Source organism: Heloderma suspectum, chromosome 9 (assembly GCF_057233095.1).
Source record: "Heloderma suspectum isolate Gila_16-S chromosome 9, 16-S_ref, whole genome shotgun sequence".
Taxonomy (NCBI): Eukaryota; Metazoa; Chordata; class Lepidosauria; order Squamata; family Helodermatidae; genus Heloderma; species Heloderma suspectum.
The window spans coordinates 4412785-4429371 of NC_139466.1; the positions used below are offsets into that span (position 1 = coordinate 4412785).

Sequence of the window (16587 nt, forward strand, 5' to 3'; positions counted from 1 at the left end):
GCCACTTACCTCACATCCTCTTTGCTATGCAAGTCTGGGAGAGGTAGTGAAAATAGCTCAGTAGCAGTCTGACGGAGGGTGGTGGGTGCAAGTGGAATTGGATTGAATCAGGTTGGGAGGGTTAACATACGGATGGAGGGGAAAATGTAAGGAACAGATGGATTGGTGGGCGGTCAGACAAGTTCTAAAAAATTATTTACAAGACTGCTCATCTGGGATATGATGACTGAACACTTTCTCCTTGTGTCTTTTCTCTAGGTTTTCTGTTAATGACTCCTCCTAAAAAACTTTCTATCAGTGATGCTGTTCCACACGGACCCAGTATAGCCCACCAAAACCTACTATAAGCTTGGCAGTGCTTTGTTCATGAGCTCCTTGTGCCTTTTTGGATCATTGCAACATATTTGATGATCGGGGATTTGAAAGGACTTAACTCCACTATTTTGTGATGGGTATACATGCTTTTTTGTATTTCCAGGACATTCTTTTTTGTAAAGAGCAACTTTTAATATTGTAGTTTTCACCTGTTTAATCCAGTTAAAAACAACAAAACAGTGAGACGCAGTTTTGCTTCTAGAGATAATGCGGGGCGACCAGTTGCCAGTTTCCACATGCAGAGTCTGGGGTGTCCAGAGATCGGTGGACTCGCACCCCTTTACTTGAGTTCATAGAAAGTACGTGTGCTCTGTGATTCAACATTTTGTTACTCTCCAAGGAAGACTGGTTGTCTTCTTGGGTTTTTTTAATGTCCGCATAAGTTATAGCTCTTCTAAGTCACTAAAACTAGGCTTCAGAAAAGCCTTCCACAATAATATATGTGAGAGCACCTCAGCCTGTAGGATGTTGCTACAGCACCTGCTTAAACACCATACTCTTTATTTAGGCCCCTGTAAGTGTAACAAACCTGCAACAATATCAACTATTTTGAAAATTGGTACAGTATTTTAGGCAGCTCTGTGATCACCTACATTTGAGAGCAATATGTCAATAGCTTTGCAAGTTAACATGTAGCGACTGAAGATAGCTTAGTGTACAGTTTGTATGTATTACCTTTTAGAGCAGGATTTCAAGTAGTCGTTCATCATGGTAGGAAATTTTAAAGCAATACCGTTGAAGGGCAGGGGGGCTTCTGGCAATAATGGACTCAATCTGGCTTAATTTAATTATTTGTTCTTTTTTTTTTCAGTAAAATGGGGGGAAAGAGTAGCTCATTCTGTGTTTGGGGTGGGGAACCTGGGAGAATACCGTGGCATGCGATAAATACCTCACGAGCAGGTATAAGTGTGTGACACCAGCGTTTTGTGTGGTGGTGTTTTTTCCTGTAAGATATTTATACACTTATGTTCTTAAAGTACATTACATACAGTGCATCACCATATGTTTAATTTCCCCAATCTCAAAGTGTATTTTAAATATGTATTTACCAGTTAATATGCAAATAACTGAGTTATAGATATTCTTTCACAAAAAAGATAGTACTGTGCAGTACGGAGTGATTTTTTCATAAAAGGTAGATAAAATCATAAACTTGCTTTCAGTTATATATTTATGGTACTGTTTAGATGGGGTAATATCTTTTTTTTTTTCCTTTTCAACCCAGTATGTATATTATGCTGAAGTTTGAAGTGGGGTTGTATTTCAGTCCTTCGCTGTGGAACTGTTGGTGTAAATTTATTTTTGATAAAAAGTCTGGATGTGTTTAATTTTATAGTTTGGATCTGCACATTTTTTGTTTTTGCACAAAAGTCATTTTAAAGGGTTTGAAATATCTGCCAAATACTGAGAAGAGTTAATGGAGTGCAAGCAAATATTGAATTTTTTAGTTAAAAGTTGCCATTACATCCTTTTTTAAAAAGAAAAAAAGTTATAAAGACACTGGCGAGAGATGGTGGTTAGAAATGCCAAGGGCAATTATTTTCAATGGTGCCTACACTGTAAAAAAAATTACTTTTAACTCCTTTGTTTTAATTTTAAAGAAAAGTTTGTTAAAAAAATCTTTCATCGCTATATAACTGAAACACAATTAGAATTTATATCTGAGGAAAAAAGTCTGGACATAGTTTTTGAAAACAATAATGTTATGGATTAAATAAAATATTTTTATAAATGTAAAAGCAGCAAAGTTGTAAATACTGTTGATCTGAAGCTTTACAAAATAACTGCATCACCGATACAGAACTGTAGTGCTCTTCCCTGTAGCTGTTAGTCCTGTAAATCTGTTTATAGATGAAGCTTCTTTCAGTGTTTTTGGGGGGAGGGGAGCAGCAGGCAAGGGGCAGCAGAAGGTTGAATGGTTTAAAAAAATAAATATTTAAGTTCTGTAATTTCTTGTGGTCCTCATTTGTATGAAGCTGTACTTTAAAAAAAATTGTATGATTAAGGGGTAATGGCAGATGTCCTGCTTTTTATGATATTCAGTCTGTATTAAAGGTGCAGAATATCTTTCAGCTCAGGCTGAATTCCAGTTTGGAGAAATTCTTGGGGGCTGTATTCCAGTGGTGGTTTGGGCCAAGAGCAAAAGGGGCAATACCAGATACCAAAAATACCAGCATAATTTCGCTTAGAGCTCTTACTGTCAGCAACAAAGTCTTTGGAGAGGCATTTCAACCTTTTAGAATGGGAGGAAAAATACACTGAAGCTAGAAACCACCGATTGGTGGCTGGGGAAAAGGGGCATGGAGATCAGGACCCCAGAAGGGCCAGATTTGCACCCTGGGCTGCAGGTTCCCCGCTCCTGGTATCTATAAAGGGGATTAGTTCTCCACATTTATTAACCTACTAAATCACATGTCCAAAAGTCTTGCAATACAATTGTGGGTGGACTGTTTCTAGCAGCAGGTGATGACTAGGGCAGGGACACCCATTATAAATGAATTCTACCATATGTCAGGCTAGAGGAGGTGGACAGTAAGTTATTAACAGACTATTCAGAAAAGAGTGATATCGTCTGCAAAACATTTAGCCCTTGAAATTCTTTAATATGCACCCCTTTACTTTTTTTCCTTGTTCCCCCCGCCCCTCACTCCAGTAGGAGAAGTGTACTCCTCATGGAATGTACTCTGAGGCCAGCTGTTAATTGGAAAGAAGGACAAGAACAGGAGAGGTGTGCTGAAAACCTATCCAGCTGACAGCTTCCTGGGAATTTTGAGTAGTTGCTGTAGTAGGACAGAACTTTGTAGTGTTTCCCAGAGAAAAGCAGGTGTCTCCTCCCTCCAAGCTACTGCTGTCTTCCCTGCTTAGATTACAGAGCTAATGAGAGCTACCTCCTGGCAGATCTCGGCATCTTTCTTGTGTTTCTTCCAAGCAAACTCCAAAATGGCAGTCCATTGTCATCATGACACATTAGGCGTTTGTAGCAACACTCACCACTTATAATTGGTGGCTTAAGAAATTACACACATCCTATTCTAGCCTGGGATCCTTGTAAGGAGGAAGGGAATGCTTATATTGAATGAGTGCTCAAACTGAACCCCTGTTCCTCACTTCAGATGCTTCTGGCTATTTCCTCCTACAATAAACTACCCCCCCCCCTTTTTGTGTATGCGCGCATCTCTAAAAGAGATTTGTCACACTGATAAGCTGCTTGGTGTTCAGCTATCTATTTGGGAAGATGAAACATTGAAACATTCCCATAAATCTGATACAAGACTAAAATGCCAAACTAGAATTATATCATGTTACTTCTAAAAATATGGATTGAGTTGGGGGAATGTAAGCTTTCCCTCCTTTGCTTTTTTAAATATAGTGATACATCATAACAGCTGATTTACTTTCTCTTGCAGATCAGTCTTTGGCAAATTTCTCTGTTACCACATTCCAGAGTTTAAATCATACCTGCAAAAACAGTAATAGGCCTTGTACCCAGGGGGCCCTCCTTTTTGCCCAGTGGCATTGATTGACAAAGATCAACTTGGCTAGACTCAGTCCTGTTGTTTAAGTGAAATAATTGGAAGCACCTTGTGAAGTTCTGTTGTCAATGCTGGCAGTAGCCAGGCCAACTTCCTCATCCTCTCCCTCGAGCTGGAGGCTCCCTGAAGACAGACGGACCCTTGCCCTGGGTGCTTTGACCACTCTGCCGTAGAGAGAGTAGTAATCTGGCAATAGGTCTGAATCAGAGTCACTGGACTCTGTCCCACTGCCTGCATAGCGTTCAGGGGTTTGCTGGGCTCTGGGAGGTTCTGGAAAGCCTTGCTGGGCCAGCACATACTTCAGAATGTCAGCTTTCCTGCTACTCAAGACAGGACATGGCCCTAGAGGTCGGAACTCTGAGCCATAGGGGAACCTGATGGTTTTTATGTCTGACTGGCTCCAGGATCTCTTGGGGACCTGCTCCTGAGCACCATAGTCAAAGACGCCCCCGTCCTCCTCCTGCTCCACGCTAACACTGGTAAGGTAGGTAGTTCGGGGCAGGGCGTCTGGCTCAGTCGCCCTCATTCTGGTCACGCCTGGGCTTCTCCTTTGAGGCTTCATGGGGGCCGTGCCAAGTATGCTCATGCCACTTGCAGTTTGCTCCTCAAGGGCCATAGTTGTGTGCCTTGGAAACTGAGGGGGCCTGTCCACGTAGAAGACGACATGGGGAGAAGCCACGTCCAGTTGTTGGTTGGCAGGGGCTCTGTAGGGCACCTCAGTGTAAGTCAGCTGTTGCCTAGGGGTCACCTCCCGCATATTGCCCACTGAGGTGCTTTTGCTGTTCCCAGCAAGCTTGTAGCCAGGCTGGAAGGAGGTCAGCGGGGTCCTTTGCCCATAGATGTCAGCTTGCTCCCAGTCATGCTCCAGCTCCGCATAGACGAGTGGGAACACAGAGCTGCTTTGGGAATGGGGCAGCAGCGTTGGATCAGCTTCGGGCTTGGACCGCTCCAGTTCATCAGCAAAGATCACTTCCACTGCAGAGTTCCTCCGCCGACTGTCCAGCATGGGCTCAGAGGTGTGGACTCCATTTGCACCATGGTAGCCCCCCATAGTGCCATAAACCAGCCGCAGGTCTTCCATCTGGAGGAGGAGAACAGACTTTCAAGCCACTGTGCTAGAGTGACATCTTTCACTTTTGTCACAGGCAAACCTTAGAACAACTTGCTTGATGTGCTGTTCTGCAACTGTTTTCACTCAGGGCTTTCTAGTGCAATCTCGGAATGACACACAAGGTTGTCATTCTAGTGTACACAAGGTTCTGCCTCTGAGCTATCGCTGTTCCTTCCTCAGCTCTTATGCCAGGCGTAGGAAACCGTTTTTGGCCCGAGAACCAAACTGGCTCTGGGCAAGCATGCCAGGGACAGGCACATGCCAACAATAGGACCGGCCACCACCAAAGTTGCCAGCCTCCCCACCCTGCTGGCATATGGCCCCTAATGTGCTTACTGGAGGGAGACTGCCTGTGGGCCAGATGGGAGACTGCATACTCCCCATCCCCAAGTTAAGGCGACGACATTTCCTAAGCCGCAGGTGGAAGAACTGCATTTTTTCTCTAAAAATTACAACTGCTGTCACATTTCAATTTCCGGCACAGAAAAGTATATCTTAAGACTATGTACAAGTGAATCCTGAAAAAAAAAGCTGCATTTTTGCAAATCTTGCCAAAAAAAATGTTCCACCCCCTAGCAGTGCTCTTGTTCAGAACTCCAGCGTAGAACAGGATAGCTCGTCTCAGGCCTCTCGGGGGGGGGGGGGTGGACCTCCTCCACGCTGAGGCCTCGACATGTGGTGCTGTGCACTAGAGGGTTTGAATGCGGGGCTGGCTGCCAGTTCTGAACTTGGCATTACAGAGTTGGAAGGGACCCTGGAAATCACCTAATCCAACCCCGTGCTCAGTGCAGCTATAGCGTCCATGACTGACAGGTGCCCAGCCTCTGCCGAAACTCCTTCAAGCAAACGAAGCCTCCCACTTCCCACGGCAGCACGTGTGTTCCATGCCATTAGGAATTTTTTCCTAGAGTTGAAATCTGCTTCCCTGCAATTTCCACCCACCATTTGTTCTAGTCCTACAGCTCTAAAGCAACAAAGAACATGTCTGCTCCAACTTCTGTCTAACAGACCTTCAAATATTTGAAGACCACTATCAGATCACCTCTTAATCCTCTCTTCTCCAGGCTAGCTGTACCCAGCAGTTTCAACTGTTCCTCAAAGGACTTGGTTTCTAGACTTCCCACCATCTTAGTCATCCTTCTCTGGACACATTGTGGTTTGTGTCCTCCTTAAAATGTAGCACCCCAAACCAGATAGTACTCTGGTTGTCAATCCTGAATAGCCTCTATTCAGGCCCCTCTAGCCTGAACAGCCCAGAATAGAGTGGAACTATGACTTCCTGTGCTTCTGTTAACACAGCCTAAGATTGCATTAGCTTTTTTAGCATCTGCATCACAGTGTTGGCTCATATCCAGATTGTTATCCACTAAGACACCCGAATCCCTTTTCATATGCTAAACCAGGCTTCCAGATGTTTTGGCCTACAGCTCCCATCAGCCCTAGCCAGCATAGCCAATGGCAAGGGATTGTGGGAGTTATAGGCCAAAACATCTGGAGGGCTACAAATTGCCCATCCTTGATTATTAGGAGTTGGAGTAGGCCAAATCCCTCCTCCCCACATCCACCCTCCAGATTCTCTTCTAAGATGACACCTCAACATTCTGTACGGCCTGGAAATTCACACAGGTGCTTGTAAAGCAGTCGGGCTTTTAAAAATCTTTTACAGTTTACCAACACAAATACTTCCACATATCTAGGGAATCCCCCAAGAAGGCAGAAACCACTCTTCCTTTTTGGAGGTGGTCCCATTTTGCTTCCAAACTTACAGGCACTCGACCATCTGAGCTCATTATTATAGAGGATTATAAGGTAAGATCAACTCATCCTCCAAAGAGAACCACCTATTCTGTTTCTATGCGAGTCACTGTTCTGGACATGCCTCTTCTGAGGTCAAATCATTCCTCTGTGTCTCTGGAGCAGGCAAAATGGAAAAAGGATGCAATTGCATCCAACACAAGGGCATCTCTACATCAGCCTGAAATCCTGCATCTCAAACGGGGCTTTCTGCTTCTGTTTTAAATGCAGGATCACAACTGACCCCCTTTACATGCCCTTCCTTTCCCCATCCCCTTTCCACCTCCTCCCCATATCTGAGTCTTCCATATCTTTAATTGATGCCACTCCTCTTCTTGCCACTTTTCCTCTTTTTGCTCAAGCAGAACACAACAGGGTAATTTGATAGCTCATTATCTGCGATCTATTTAAAAATGGAACAAAGGGCATTTAGTGCAGGAGACGCCACCCTGGAGGGTCACGGTGTCATGTAAAGAGCCTACCGAGAGAGCAGGATAAAAGCTCTGTGTGAAGAAGTCCCAAGAGTTGCAGGAGAATGAGCAGACCCAAACAGAGGCTAATGGAAAGCAGGGGAAGCCAGAATCCTGAAGAGATCCTTCAGGGCCCCTTGTTCTGATGTGGCTGAGTACTTTGGGATTATAGGATCCTTTGCTTTTTAAACTGATCGGCTTCCTGCCATGCACAAGTAGTTCTCCCGTGGCTCACAGTTTGGGGAATTTCTGGCTTATCCCCCTAAATATGCAATACAAAAGCAATTCTTATCCCTCCCAAGAAGGTTTGATGTGTTTCCTCTGGAGTAAATTGCCTCACCTACTGGCCTGATCTTCATTAAGCAGATAAGAAAATAAAAGCCAGCACAGGAAGCAACATGCCAACCTCTCTTTAGGGATTTGGTGCATTGAAAATAGGTCTGTCACCCAATTAAAGAAATCCTAGCCAGTTAATTCCATGAGGCTGAGTTGGCTGATGGTTTTCAATCTGTATAAGCCTGTATTTGAGGGAACGGAACAGTTCCAAAGGAAAAAAAGGGACAGATTCTCTGTTTTTAGATGATGGTTCCGTGTGTTGCAAGGAGAATTCTCTCATAAAGAACCATCCCCTCTTCTCCCACACACCTTTCTGAAAATAAGTGTATCTTGAGTTGGACTGCAACTCCCATTATTCCCAGCAAGCATGGCCATTGCACACTGGAAATGATAGGAGTTGCAGTTCAACTCATCTGGAGGGCACCTGGCTGAGAAAGGCCGATCTAACCAGTTACTCAGCTAAATGGTGCAGGGCTAACTGAAAGCACAGAGCTAGACCTGGTTTGCAAAATCAAGCTCATTCGCCATGGTGGGATGCCGTGCCCGTGGATGCCATGTTGCTGATCCAAGCCCCTACCGTTGCGGCTTCTCATAACTACAACACGCCACGGGTTCTGGATGCGTTGTTAACCACTCCAACAAGCCATCTTTGCTGGGTTCAGACAACACGAGAAGCCATGGAAAGCAAGGCAATTATGCAAATCAGCTGGCATGCAACTGGCACACGCAGGGTGGTTAACGGAGCTAGTTTACCACCCTGTGATTGTGCAAACCAGGCCCTAGTCTTGAAGGACAGCCCCCGTAGATGTGGCCAGAGGCAGAACTGGATCTTGCCTAAACAGTCTGTTGGTTGGGATAAGATTTGAAATGGCCATTTATATAATTCCTGCCCAGTCACCACCCCCGGCCAAGTCACATACTTGCTTGGAGACATCTGTGAGAAGGTCCGGGGATGATCGGCATTGTCTGTCATGGTACAGTGAGGGGTAATGCTTCCTGAAATGAAAAACAACAGCAGCACATTTCTTTAAGAAATATAAATCCCTTCCATTAACAAGGAAACCCATCTCACCAAACTTAAAACATGCAATTTATTTATTTATTTCATTTCTATACCGCCCAACAGCCGAAGCTCTCTGTGTTTGGATCCCTGCAGTTCATTATCAGCAGGTGCTGGCAGTATAATGCTAACTGGCCAAAGTAAAATTTAAAAGGGCACTCATCAGTTTAGCACAGTCAACCAGAGGCCCAATTCAGCCAAGGCGAAAAGTGCTTTAATTAAAATTTCAAAGGTGGGGGTTAGGGAGCCCTTGTTTAAATCTCTCCCCTTGACATCAATGGAACTTCAAAGCAATTAACTTTGGTTGGAGGGAGGCAGATGATTATTTTGCCACTAACAAAACAGCCAGACTAATCAACAAACCAATTAATTGGCTAATTAAAATATGGAGCATTTTAGCACTGGTTCTTTTTGTGTGTGAGAGAAGATAATTGAGTTTGGATACATAATAGAAGGAATTTATTGTTTGGAAACAGCATTGGCAAGTTCAAACTGTGTGCATGCCTGGATATTATCTATTCCCACAGACCAGGGCTGTAGAACCTCCAGTCCAGGAGCCAAATCTGGCTCTTCTGGGGTCCAGATCTGGCCCTCCAGGGTTTAGCTAAGCTGTAGTTCAGGCCAGAGATGTAAGCAGGAGTCTCTGCATTATGTATATCATTTGTTGGATTAGGAGGCACATGTATAAATCAGATGCATTTCCAGCGGGATGCACATTTGAATATACATCCTCAGACATGTTCTGGCAGAACTAGTCATTCATAAATACCTTATTAAAGCATAATGCTAGATCAGGGTCTGTAGTCGGTCCATTCCTTGAGCCAGGCAAGGATTTTTGAATGCCCTGGATTAAGCACAGATAATCCATCCCAGGATTTATATTACATTGGCAAGGCAAAGGCCAGTCTGCCGGTGGCTGTATGCAAGGAAGGAACACTAAAATAAAGTATTCATCTCCCACACTGGAGGCATTCAAGATGAAACAGGACAGCCATCTGTCAGGGATGCTCTGATTTGTATTCCTGCATTGAGCAAGGGGTTGGACTTGATGGTCTTACAGGCCCCTTCCAACCCTACTATCCTATGATTCTATGGTCTCCTGAGTTGTGTGTGAAACTAGATTCTTACTTCCAAGGGTCCCAAGCCCCTGGGACACAACAGTGTAATTGTGCACAACATTGTCACAGAGCAGTTACAGGGGACTCATTTGATTAAGCTCCCAACATTCAGTTTAACATTTCAATGAATCATTTAGTCTCCGATCCCAAGAACTAATAAGCATGTACGTCATGATAGACCCATGCAAACTGCTAGAGCTGGCATCAATCCTGCAGCCACAGCAGTTCACCTTGACCAAAGAGACAATCCAGAGAGACAGTGGCTAGCCTCTTTGGCACTGGGAACTGCTACAGCTCCAACACTGCAGCAATGTTGAAGCTGTACGCCTGACCCTACCCCATGCATGTGTATTGTAGCTTTGACCAATTAAGGGAGCAATCTTATGGCCGCTAGTCAGCGGCTAGACAGCCATAGGATACGTTGGTTTCCAGGAACCGACCCTGGAGCCCGCACTCCGAGGTCGGTTCCCTGAGAACTGACCTTGCCTCCCTCCTGTGCTGCCTTGCAGGCAGCTCAGAACTGTCCCATGCTCCGCACTTGGAAGAGCAGCATGGAGCGGCAAAAACAAGGCATTCCTGGGGGTGTTCCGGGGCGGGGAAGGCGGAAATGCCAGTACGACAAATCCTATGTGTCATCCGGCAACTGCTTCCCCCACTCCGCCTTCCCATGGCTAGACAGCCAAACTTGGCTGTCTAGCCACAAATGCAGGGCGGCTGAAGCATGGAGGGGACAATCCCCTCTGCGCTTCTCCTGCCCTGCGTTGGACAGGCGGTCGCCTCCGAGTTTGGAGGCGGCTGCCTATCCTGGTAGGACTGCTCTCTCCGGGAGCAACCCTATACGTGTTTAGACAGGAAAAAAGTCCTACAATTCCCAGCATCCCCCAACCTGCATGGCTGTGAGTTGTAGGACTTTTTTCAGTCTAAAAATGCATAGGGTTGTGCCTTTAGAGCTTAAATGTTCGGAGTTCGGAGGCGGCCACCTACCCCGATAGGATTGCGCCCTAATTGTACTAATTCTAAAGTGCATTGCTTGCTGTTCCCTCTTCCTTAATTCCTAGAATCATAGAATAGGAGGGCTGGAAGGGGCCCACAAGACCATCGAGTCCCACCCCCTGCTCAGTGCAGGAGTCCAGGTCAGAGCATCCCTGACAGGCAGTTACTCACTGCTCTTCGCTATGAGTGCTTCCTGCTCCATCCAGGTGAGCATTGTGCTTTGAAGGTGCATTTCTCCACTGCCCTGCAGCCCATTTCCTGCTGCAGCAGCAGTTGCTCTGGCGAAAGATTGCCTTGTTCAGCGCTCGGCACTCACTTGGCCTGGGGTTTAGGTATTTGGCACTTCAGTCAGTTACCACAGCAGTGCAGCTGTTCGCTCTGGATAAAACGTTTAACAGGTTTCCTTCTAGCAATGTCACTTGAGACAGCTCGGCTCTTGGGAACTTCACCATGCGGTCTTTATTTGAGGGGGCTGGGGGCAGGGGCGGGGGGCTGCCTAATGAATGGGTGGGGGGTTCTATTGTGAAAAGATCATACCTCTCGAATGGCAAGCTCTTCAGTTTCCCCTTTGACCTGTGTTGCAGCAGCTGTCTTTGCGTTCTTCCACTGCCATTTTAAGGACAGGAAAATATATGAGGACAGTTTAGGGATGTCAGAGAATTCCGCCACGGATCTCGGTGAGGCCGAATGCCAGTGCATTTGGCCCCCCGAACTCCGTGGTGGAATGGCCTGCCCCCCCGCCCCCCCCGCGGATCCCCCCCGGTACGAGACTTACCTGGGGCGGATGTTCCAGACGGCGGCGGCTCCAGTGGCCGCCGCCGCCATTTGCAGTCTGTTTCCCCCCCCATTCGTGATAGGCTACGTAAAGACTTACATAGCCTATCACGTCTGGGTTTAAAAAAAAAAAAGTGTACGCAAATGGCGGTGGCTACAGCTGCCACCATTTGCGTTCCCCTTTATTTTCGGCCATCTAAGACTGCCGTCTTATTTTCAGCCATCTTAGTCTATGTAAATATTTACGTAGAGTAAGACGGGGAAAATAAAGGGGAACGCAAATGGCAGCGTCCGTAGCTTTTTTTTTTTTAACCCAGACGTGATAGGCTACGTAAGTCTTTATGTAGCCTATCACGGTTGAATTTAGGGATGCAAACGGCGGTGGCTATGGCCGCCACCATTTGCGTCCCTGCTAGCCAGCGGCTGGATGTCCAGCTGCTGGCGGAGCCGGCCGGTGGCTCCGCAGAATCCCCGCGGAGCAGAGCTGGCCGGCCAGGATTCCAGGGGGAGGGACAGAGCACCTCCCCCCCCAGCGGAACCCGGCGGAGCCAGGTAAGTGGAGTTTCGTACATCCCTAGGACAGTTGTGTCTGCCAAACCCCCACGCTACCACCACCCGCATCCACACTACAAGCAGCATAACGTGCGCCCCCATAAATAGTGAAAATTGTCATGTCTATCATTTATCTAGCGCCATCAATGTGCTTGGGGCTTTACCAAGTGCAAGAGGAGATTGCAGTTTAAAATCTGACACAGGAGCAAACCAAAAGGGGGTGGAAATAGAGGGGGCGGGAAGAAAAAAGGAAATATGCATTCATTTCAGTTGTGCGTACTTAGGTTTGATTGCAGTATGGTAGGGGTGGGCAACATGCAGGCTATGCCACCCACCCCTCCCTGCCCCGGAATTCGGCAGCAGCGGAAAAAAGTGTTGGGGGTTTGGGGGGGGATTGTGCTTTTAGTGCTACGGAGTGCTAAAAAGGTCAAACTTGGCTTGTTTGCAAGCTAAATTTGACTGTTCTACTGATCCATAGCCACTATGGAGTACTAAGACAAGCTGAATTAATTAAACCCTTGGAGTGCTATGGAGTGGCTTGGAAAAAAATTGAGGTGCCCCGTGGAGTGAAGCACATGGGGAGGCCCTAGGAGGCAAAAATGGTCCCCAGACATCCCAGAGTTGCCCACCTCTGCAGAGAGGTATGAAGACTAATGGGCCAAAGGCTTCAGGGACAAAGTGAATGTGGAGGAGAGTTGAGAAAATATTTGCAAAAGTCTTGGAACAGTCTGAGAGGGTGCCCAGATCAACCAACAAGAATACAGGGGTTGGAATATCAAGGCATCCAACATCGTCAGTTTTATTTAAGAACTTTGATTATCCCACCTGCACATGTTGTTCCTGAGTGTCTCCAAGGGCATACAAGATCAGAGGCAAAGATGGTCCAAGGTCAAAAACCCTTTCTGCCTAATGGTAGGACCAGCCCTGTGCAAAGGAATGTCACACGTATGGCCCCCAGGAAGTGCTTGCTCTGTCCATGTAGACGCTGGCTCATATGCTGGACATCCCCTGTCCAACTGCATCCCCAAGAAGACTCAGGGTTCGTCACAAAATTGACCATGCAAACTGACCTGCAGTTTCTACTCATACCCGGACTGGGTAGAGAGGTGCAGAAGAATGAGGGAGCAGAGGAAAGCGCTCCCATCTCTCTGCTCCCCTGAAAGCAGGGCTCTGGCTGTGGCTGGTACTGCTCCCATTGCAGCAGTGGTGTGGGGGACCCAGGGCTCATAGGGACACAGCACTGGTGTTTTTTGATTAGCAGAGATGTTGACATCATCTGCCACTAGGGATGTATGGGTTGTGCAAAATGCATTCCACCTGTGTCATGGATTATCAGGCGCCTTTCATTCTGTCGTCCATGCATTGGCGGAATCTGATTTTTTTTGTTTCCGAATGTGCGCAAACGTACATTTGTGCAAATTTCCACAAAAAGCATGATTTCAGCTTTAGCCTATTGGGGAAATGAGCCTTTTGGGCCAGTTCTTTAGTTTTGCCTATTTTTCTACAAGAAAATTTGTGCAAAATTCCGGAAAGTTAGAAAAAACATTCTGCAAGCCTGCGGAATCCACCTGACAGGGGGAAGGGCAATTAGCTGCAAAATCCATGGGCCAGATTACAGAAAATTCAGACTCATTTGGTTCCATTGTAGATTTCTCTGACCTCCCTATCTGTCACTCCACTCAGAATTCCCTGTTCCCTCTGAGCTTAGCTGCAAAATTCACAGTAGCTGGGAAGAAATGGGTTTTCCCAGCAACAATATATTATTCCCTGTTGTAATGCAAAGTACTTTGGTTGGCTTGGTGCTGAATGGGCAATTATGACCCATTTGCTCGGCAAAAGACCTGCTCCTAGCAAATGAAAGTGGTTTGTTGATATGGGGCAACTGCTTGCCATTTTGGACTATCCTTGGGGGCGTGGCTATGGCGACTGTCATGATGAGCGCTTGAGCTCCAACGTTTTTCACTACATTACTGCATTGTAGTGGCCTTCCGTGGAAGATGGGCACAGGGATTTAGCCAGAGAGAGTAAGGAAGAGGTGAAGTGCACCCCTATGCAGGACACCCTGGTGAGGCCAGCCCAAACTATTTCAAACATGTCTCTGCAAAGAATCCTAAACAAAGCCTTTATAGTACTGCTCCCCAAATGCTGCATACTATGAAATACCAAGAAATGCTCCCCACCCCCAACCTGCCACCACTGCTTTTAATTTTGGGGATTTTTTTTACCTGTATCGGAAACTAGAGCCCTTGCTGCATAGGAATGCTTTGGGCTTTGACTTTGGTTCTTCAGAGAGTCGGAAGAAAGCGTGGTATTCCACACAGGTCTTCCAGAAGGCTTTGCATGTGTCTCGGCTTGCCATGGTGAACTCCAGTGTATCTTTGCACAAAGCCTGAGGTGGAGAAGGGATGGGACAGCGGAAAATGGTGGAAAATGGGCCCTGTTAGGAACAGTTTTTTAAAAGTAATTATTTAGTTGTTATACTCATATCCTGCCTTTCATCCCAGGAACTCAAGGCAGCGTACATGGTTCTCTTCCCCTCCTTGATTCTTAGTAGACATGGGAGGCAATGTCCACGCTGACTGGGAATGATGGGAGTTGTAGTCCCACACATCTGGTGGGCACTAAGTAGCAGAAGGCTAGTTTAAGGCAAGGTGTGTGCTTTTACACAAAACGCCTTGAATGAAGCGATGCAGCACTTACTGAAACGTTGGCATGGAGTTTGATCAGGAAATGCTTCCGCTTGAAACTCAGTTTGCGGATTTTGGACCAGTTAAAGGTGTTAATCTTTGTATTTCCCTACAAACAAACAAACAAACAAACAAACAGGCACTCTGTGTAAGTTACAAAAGAGGAAGGCATGGTGAGCTAGGAAGCCTGGACGCTGCAATATGGCAGCCGTTCTCAAGCTGCCATTCAATTGGTGTCATGGGAAACAGCTCATCTTCTGTGTTCGACAGCGCAAAATAGGTACACTTGGGTTACCATTAAGCAAAAAAGCAATTTACAGTATGGTAAGGATCATTCTGAATGGGTGAGCCAGTTCTTTGAGGGGTACTAGTTCCCCATTACTCCAGAGAATGTTTGAAATATTAACCTGTAAATATTTATGGGGTTGAATTCAGACTTGATCATACTTGGAGTAGACCAATTGAAATGAATGGGACTTAAGTTAGTCATGACTAAAGTCCCATTGACTTCAATGGGTCTACTCTAAGCTTGACTACGTATGGAAACTTTTTTCTCCCTCACGTTGGGGCAAAAAATCCCAACTTCAAGCATAGCCTGATGGGATCTGAGCTAGTGGTGACGGACCAGGAAAGAGATCTTGGGGTTGTGGTGGACAGTTCAATGAAGATGTCAGCCCAGTGTGTGGCCGCTGTAAAAAAAGGCAAATTCCATGTTAGGCATAATTAGAAAAGGAACTGAGAATAAAACTGCCAATATCATACTGCCCTTATACAAATCTATAGTGCGACCACACTTGGAATACTGTGTACAGTTCTGGTCACCACACCTAAAAAAAGATATTGTAGAGCTGGAAAAATTGCAGAAAAGGGCAACTAAAATGATCAAGGGGCTGGAGCATCTCCCCTATGAGGGAAGGTGACAACAGCTGGGATTGTTTAGCGTGGAAAAAAGGAGGGTAAGTGGAGACATGATAGAGGTCTACAAAGTTATGCATGGTGTGGAGAATGTGGGTAGGGAGACATTTTTCTCCCTCTCTCAAAACACTAGAACCCGGCGTTATCCTGTGAAGCTGATTCATAGGAGATTCAGGACAGATCAGAGGAAGGACTTCTTTACACAGCACATAGTTAAACTATGGAATTCACTACCACAGGATGTAGTGATGGCCACCAATTTGGATGGCTTTAAAGGGGGTTGGACAAATTCCTGGAGGAGAAGGCTATCAGTGGCTACTAGTCTTGATGGCTATGTGCTACCTCCAGAACCAGAGGCAGTGAGTCTATGTACACCAACTGCTGGGGAACACATGTGGGAGGGTGCTGTTGCACTCGTGTCCTGCTTGTGGGTTCCTGGTCGAAAGCTGGCTGGCCACTGTGTGAACAGAATGCTGGATTAGATGAAACCTTGGTCTGATCCAGCAGGACTCTTCTTATGGAAAAAAAGTCCATTGACTTGCTGGATCAAAAGAAAGATTGACTAACATTCATGCTGCTGCCTGATCAGAGTCAGTTCCAAGTTTTGGATTTCAACTCCCACAATCTATTACCATTCGCCATACTGGCTGGGGCTGACAGGAGCTGTAGTCAAAAACATCTGGAGAGCAGCAGATTGCTCACCCTTGGTTTAAGTATGACAGAGTGTGAGAAAACCCTGATCCCTGCTAAATGTTTAACACCGGGTGCATCATCGTAGTTTTTATTCTATTTTTGTTTCTTCCCCATTGGAGGCGAGGCTGTCTGGGACTTGTAGCGCCCACATCACCCTGCAAACACCAACCAAACTA

General features: G+C 46.1%; 2 protein-coding genes across 2 annotated transcripts in view; one reads left to right on the forward strand and one right to left on the reverse strand.

The window, feature by feature from the left end:
* Nucleotides 1-5535, forward strand: part of STK26 (serine/threonine kinase 26) — a 41914-nt gene extending 36379 nt beyond the window's left edge. The window contains exon 12 of the mRNA XM_084813575.1: nucleotides 259-5535. Within this exon, the coding sequence (XP_084669701.1) occupies nucleotides 259-283 (25 nt within the window). The 3' untranslated portion in view covers nucleotides 284-5535. The remainder of the gene's footprint in view (nucleotides 1-258) is intronic.
* The window catches only part of FRMD7 (FERM domain containing 7), a 47330-nt gene continuing 34324 nt past the window's right edge, over nucleotides 3582-16587 (reverse strand). Inside the window, exons 8-12 of the mRNA XM_084813269.1 lie at nucleotides 14817-14912; nucleotides 14342-14505; nucleotides 11328-11396; nucleotides 8540-8615; nucleotides 3582-4989 (exon numbers count right to left, since the gene is read on the reverse strand). Of these exons, the coding sequence (XP_084669395.1) occupies nucleotides 3934-4989; nucleotides 8540-8615; nucleotides 11328-11396; nucleotides 14342-14505; nucleotides 14817-14912 (1461 nt within the window). The 3' untranslated portion in view covers nucleotides 3582-3933. The remainder of the gene's footprint in view (nucleotides 4990-8539; nucleotides 8616-11327; nucleotides 11397-14341; nucleotides 14506-14816; nucleotides 14913-16587) is intronic.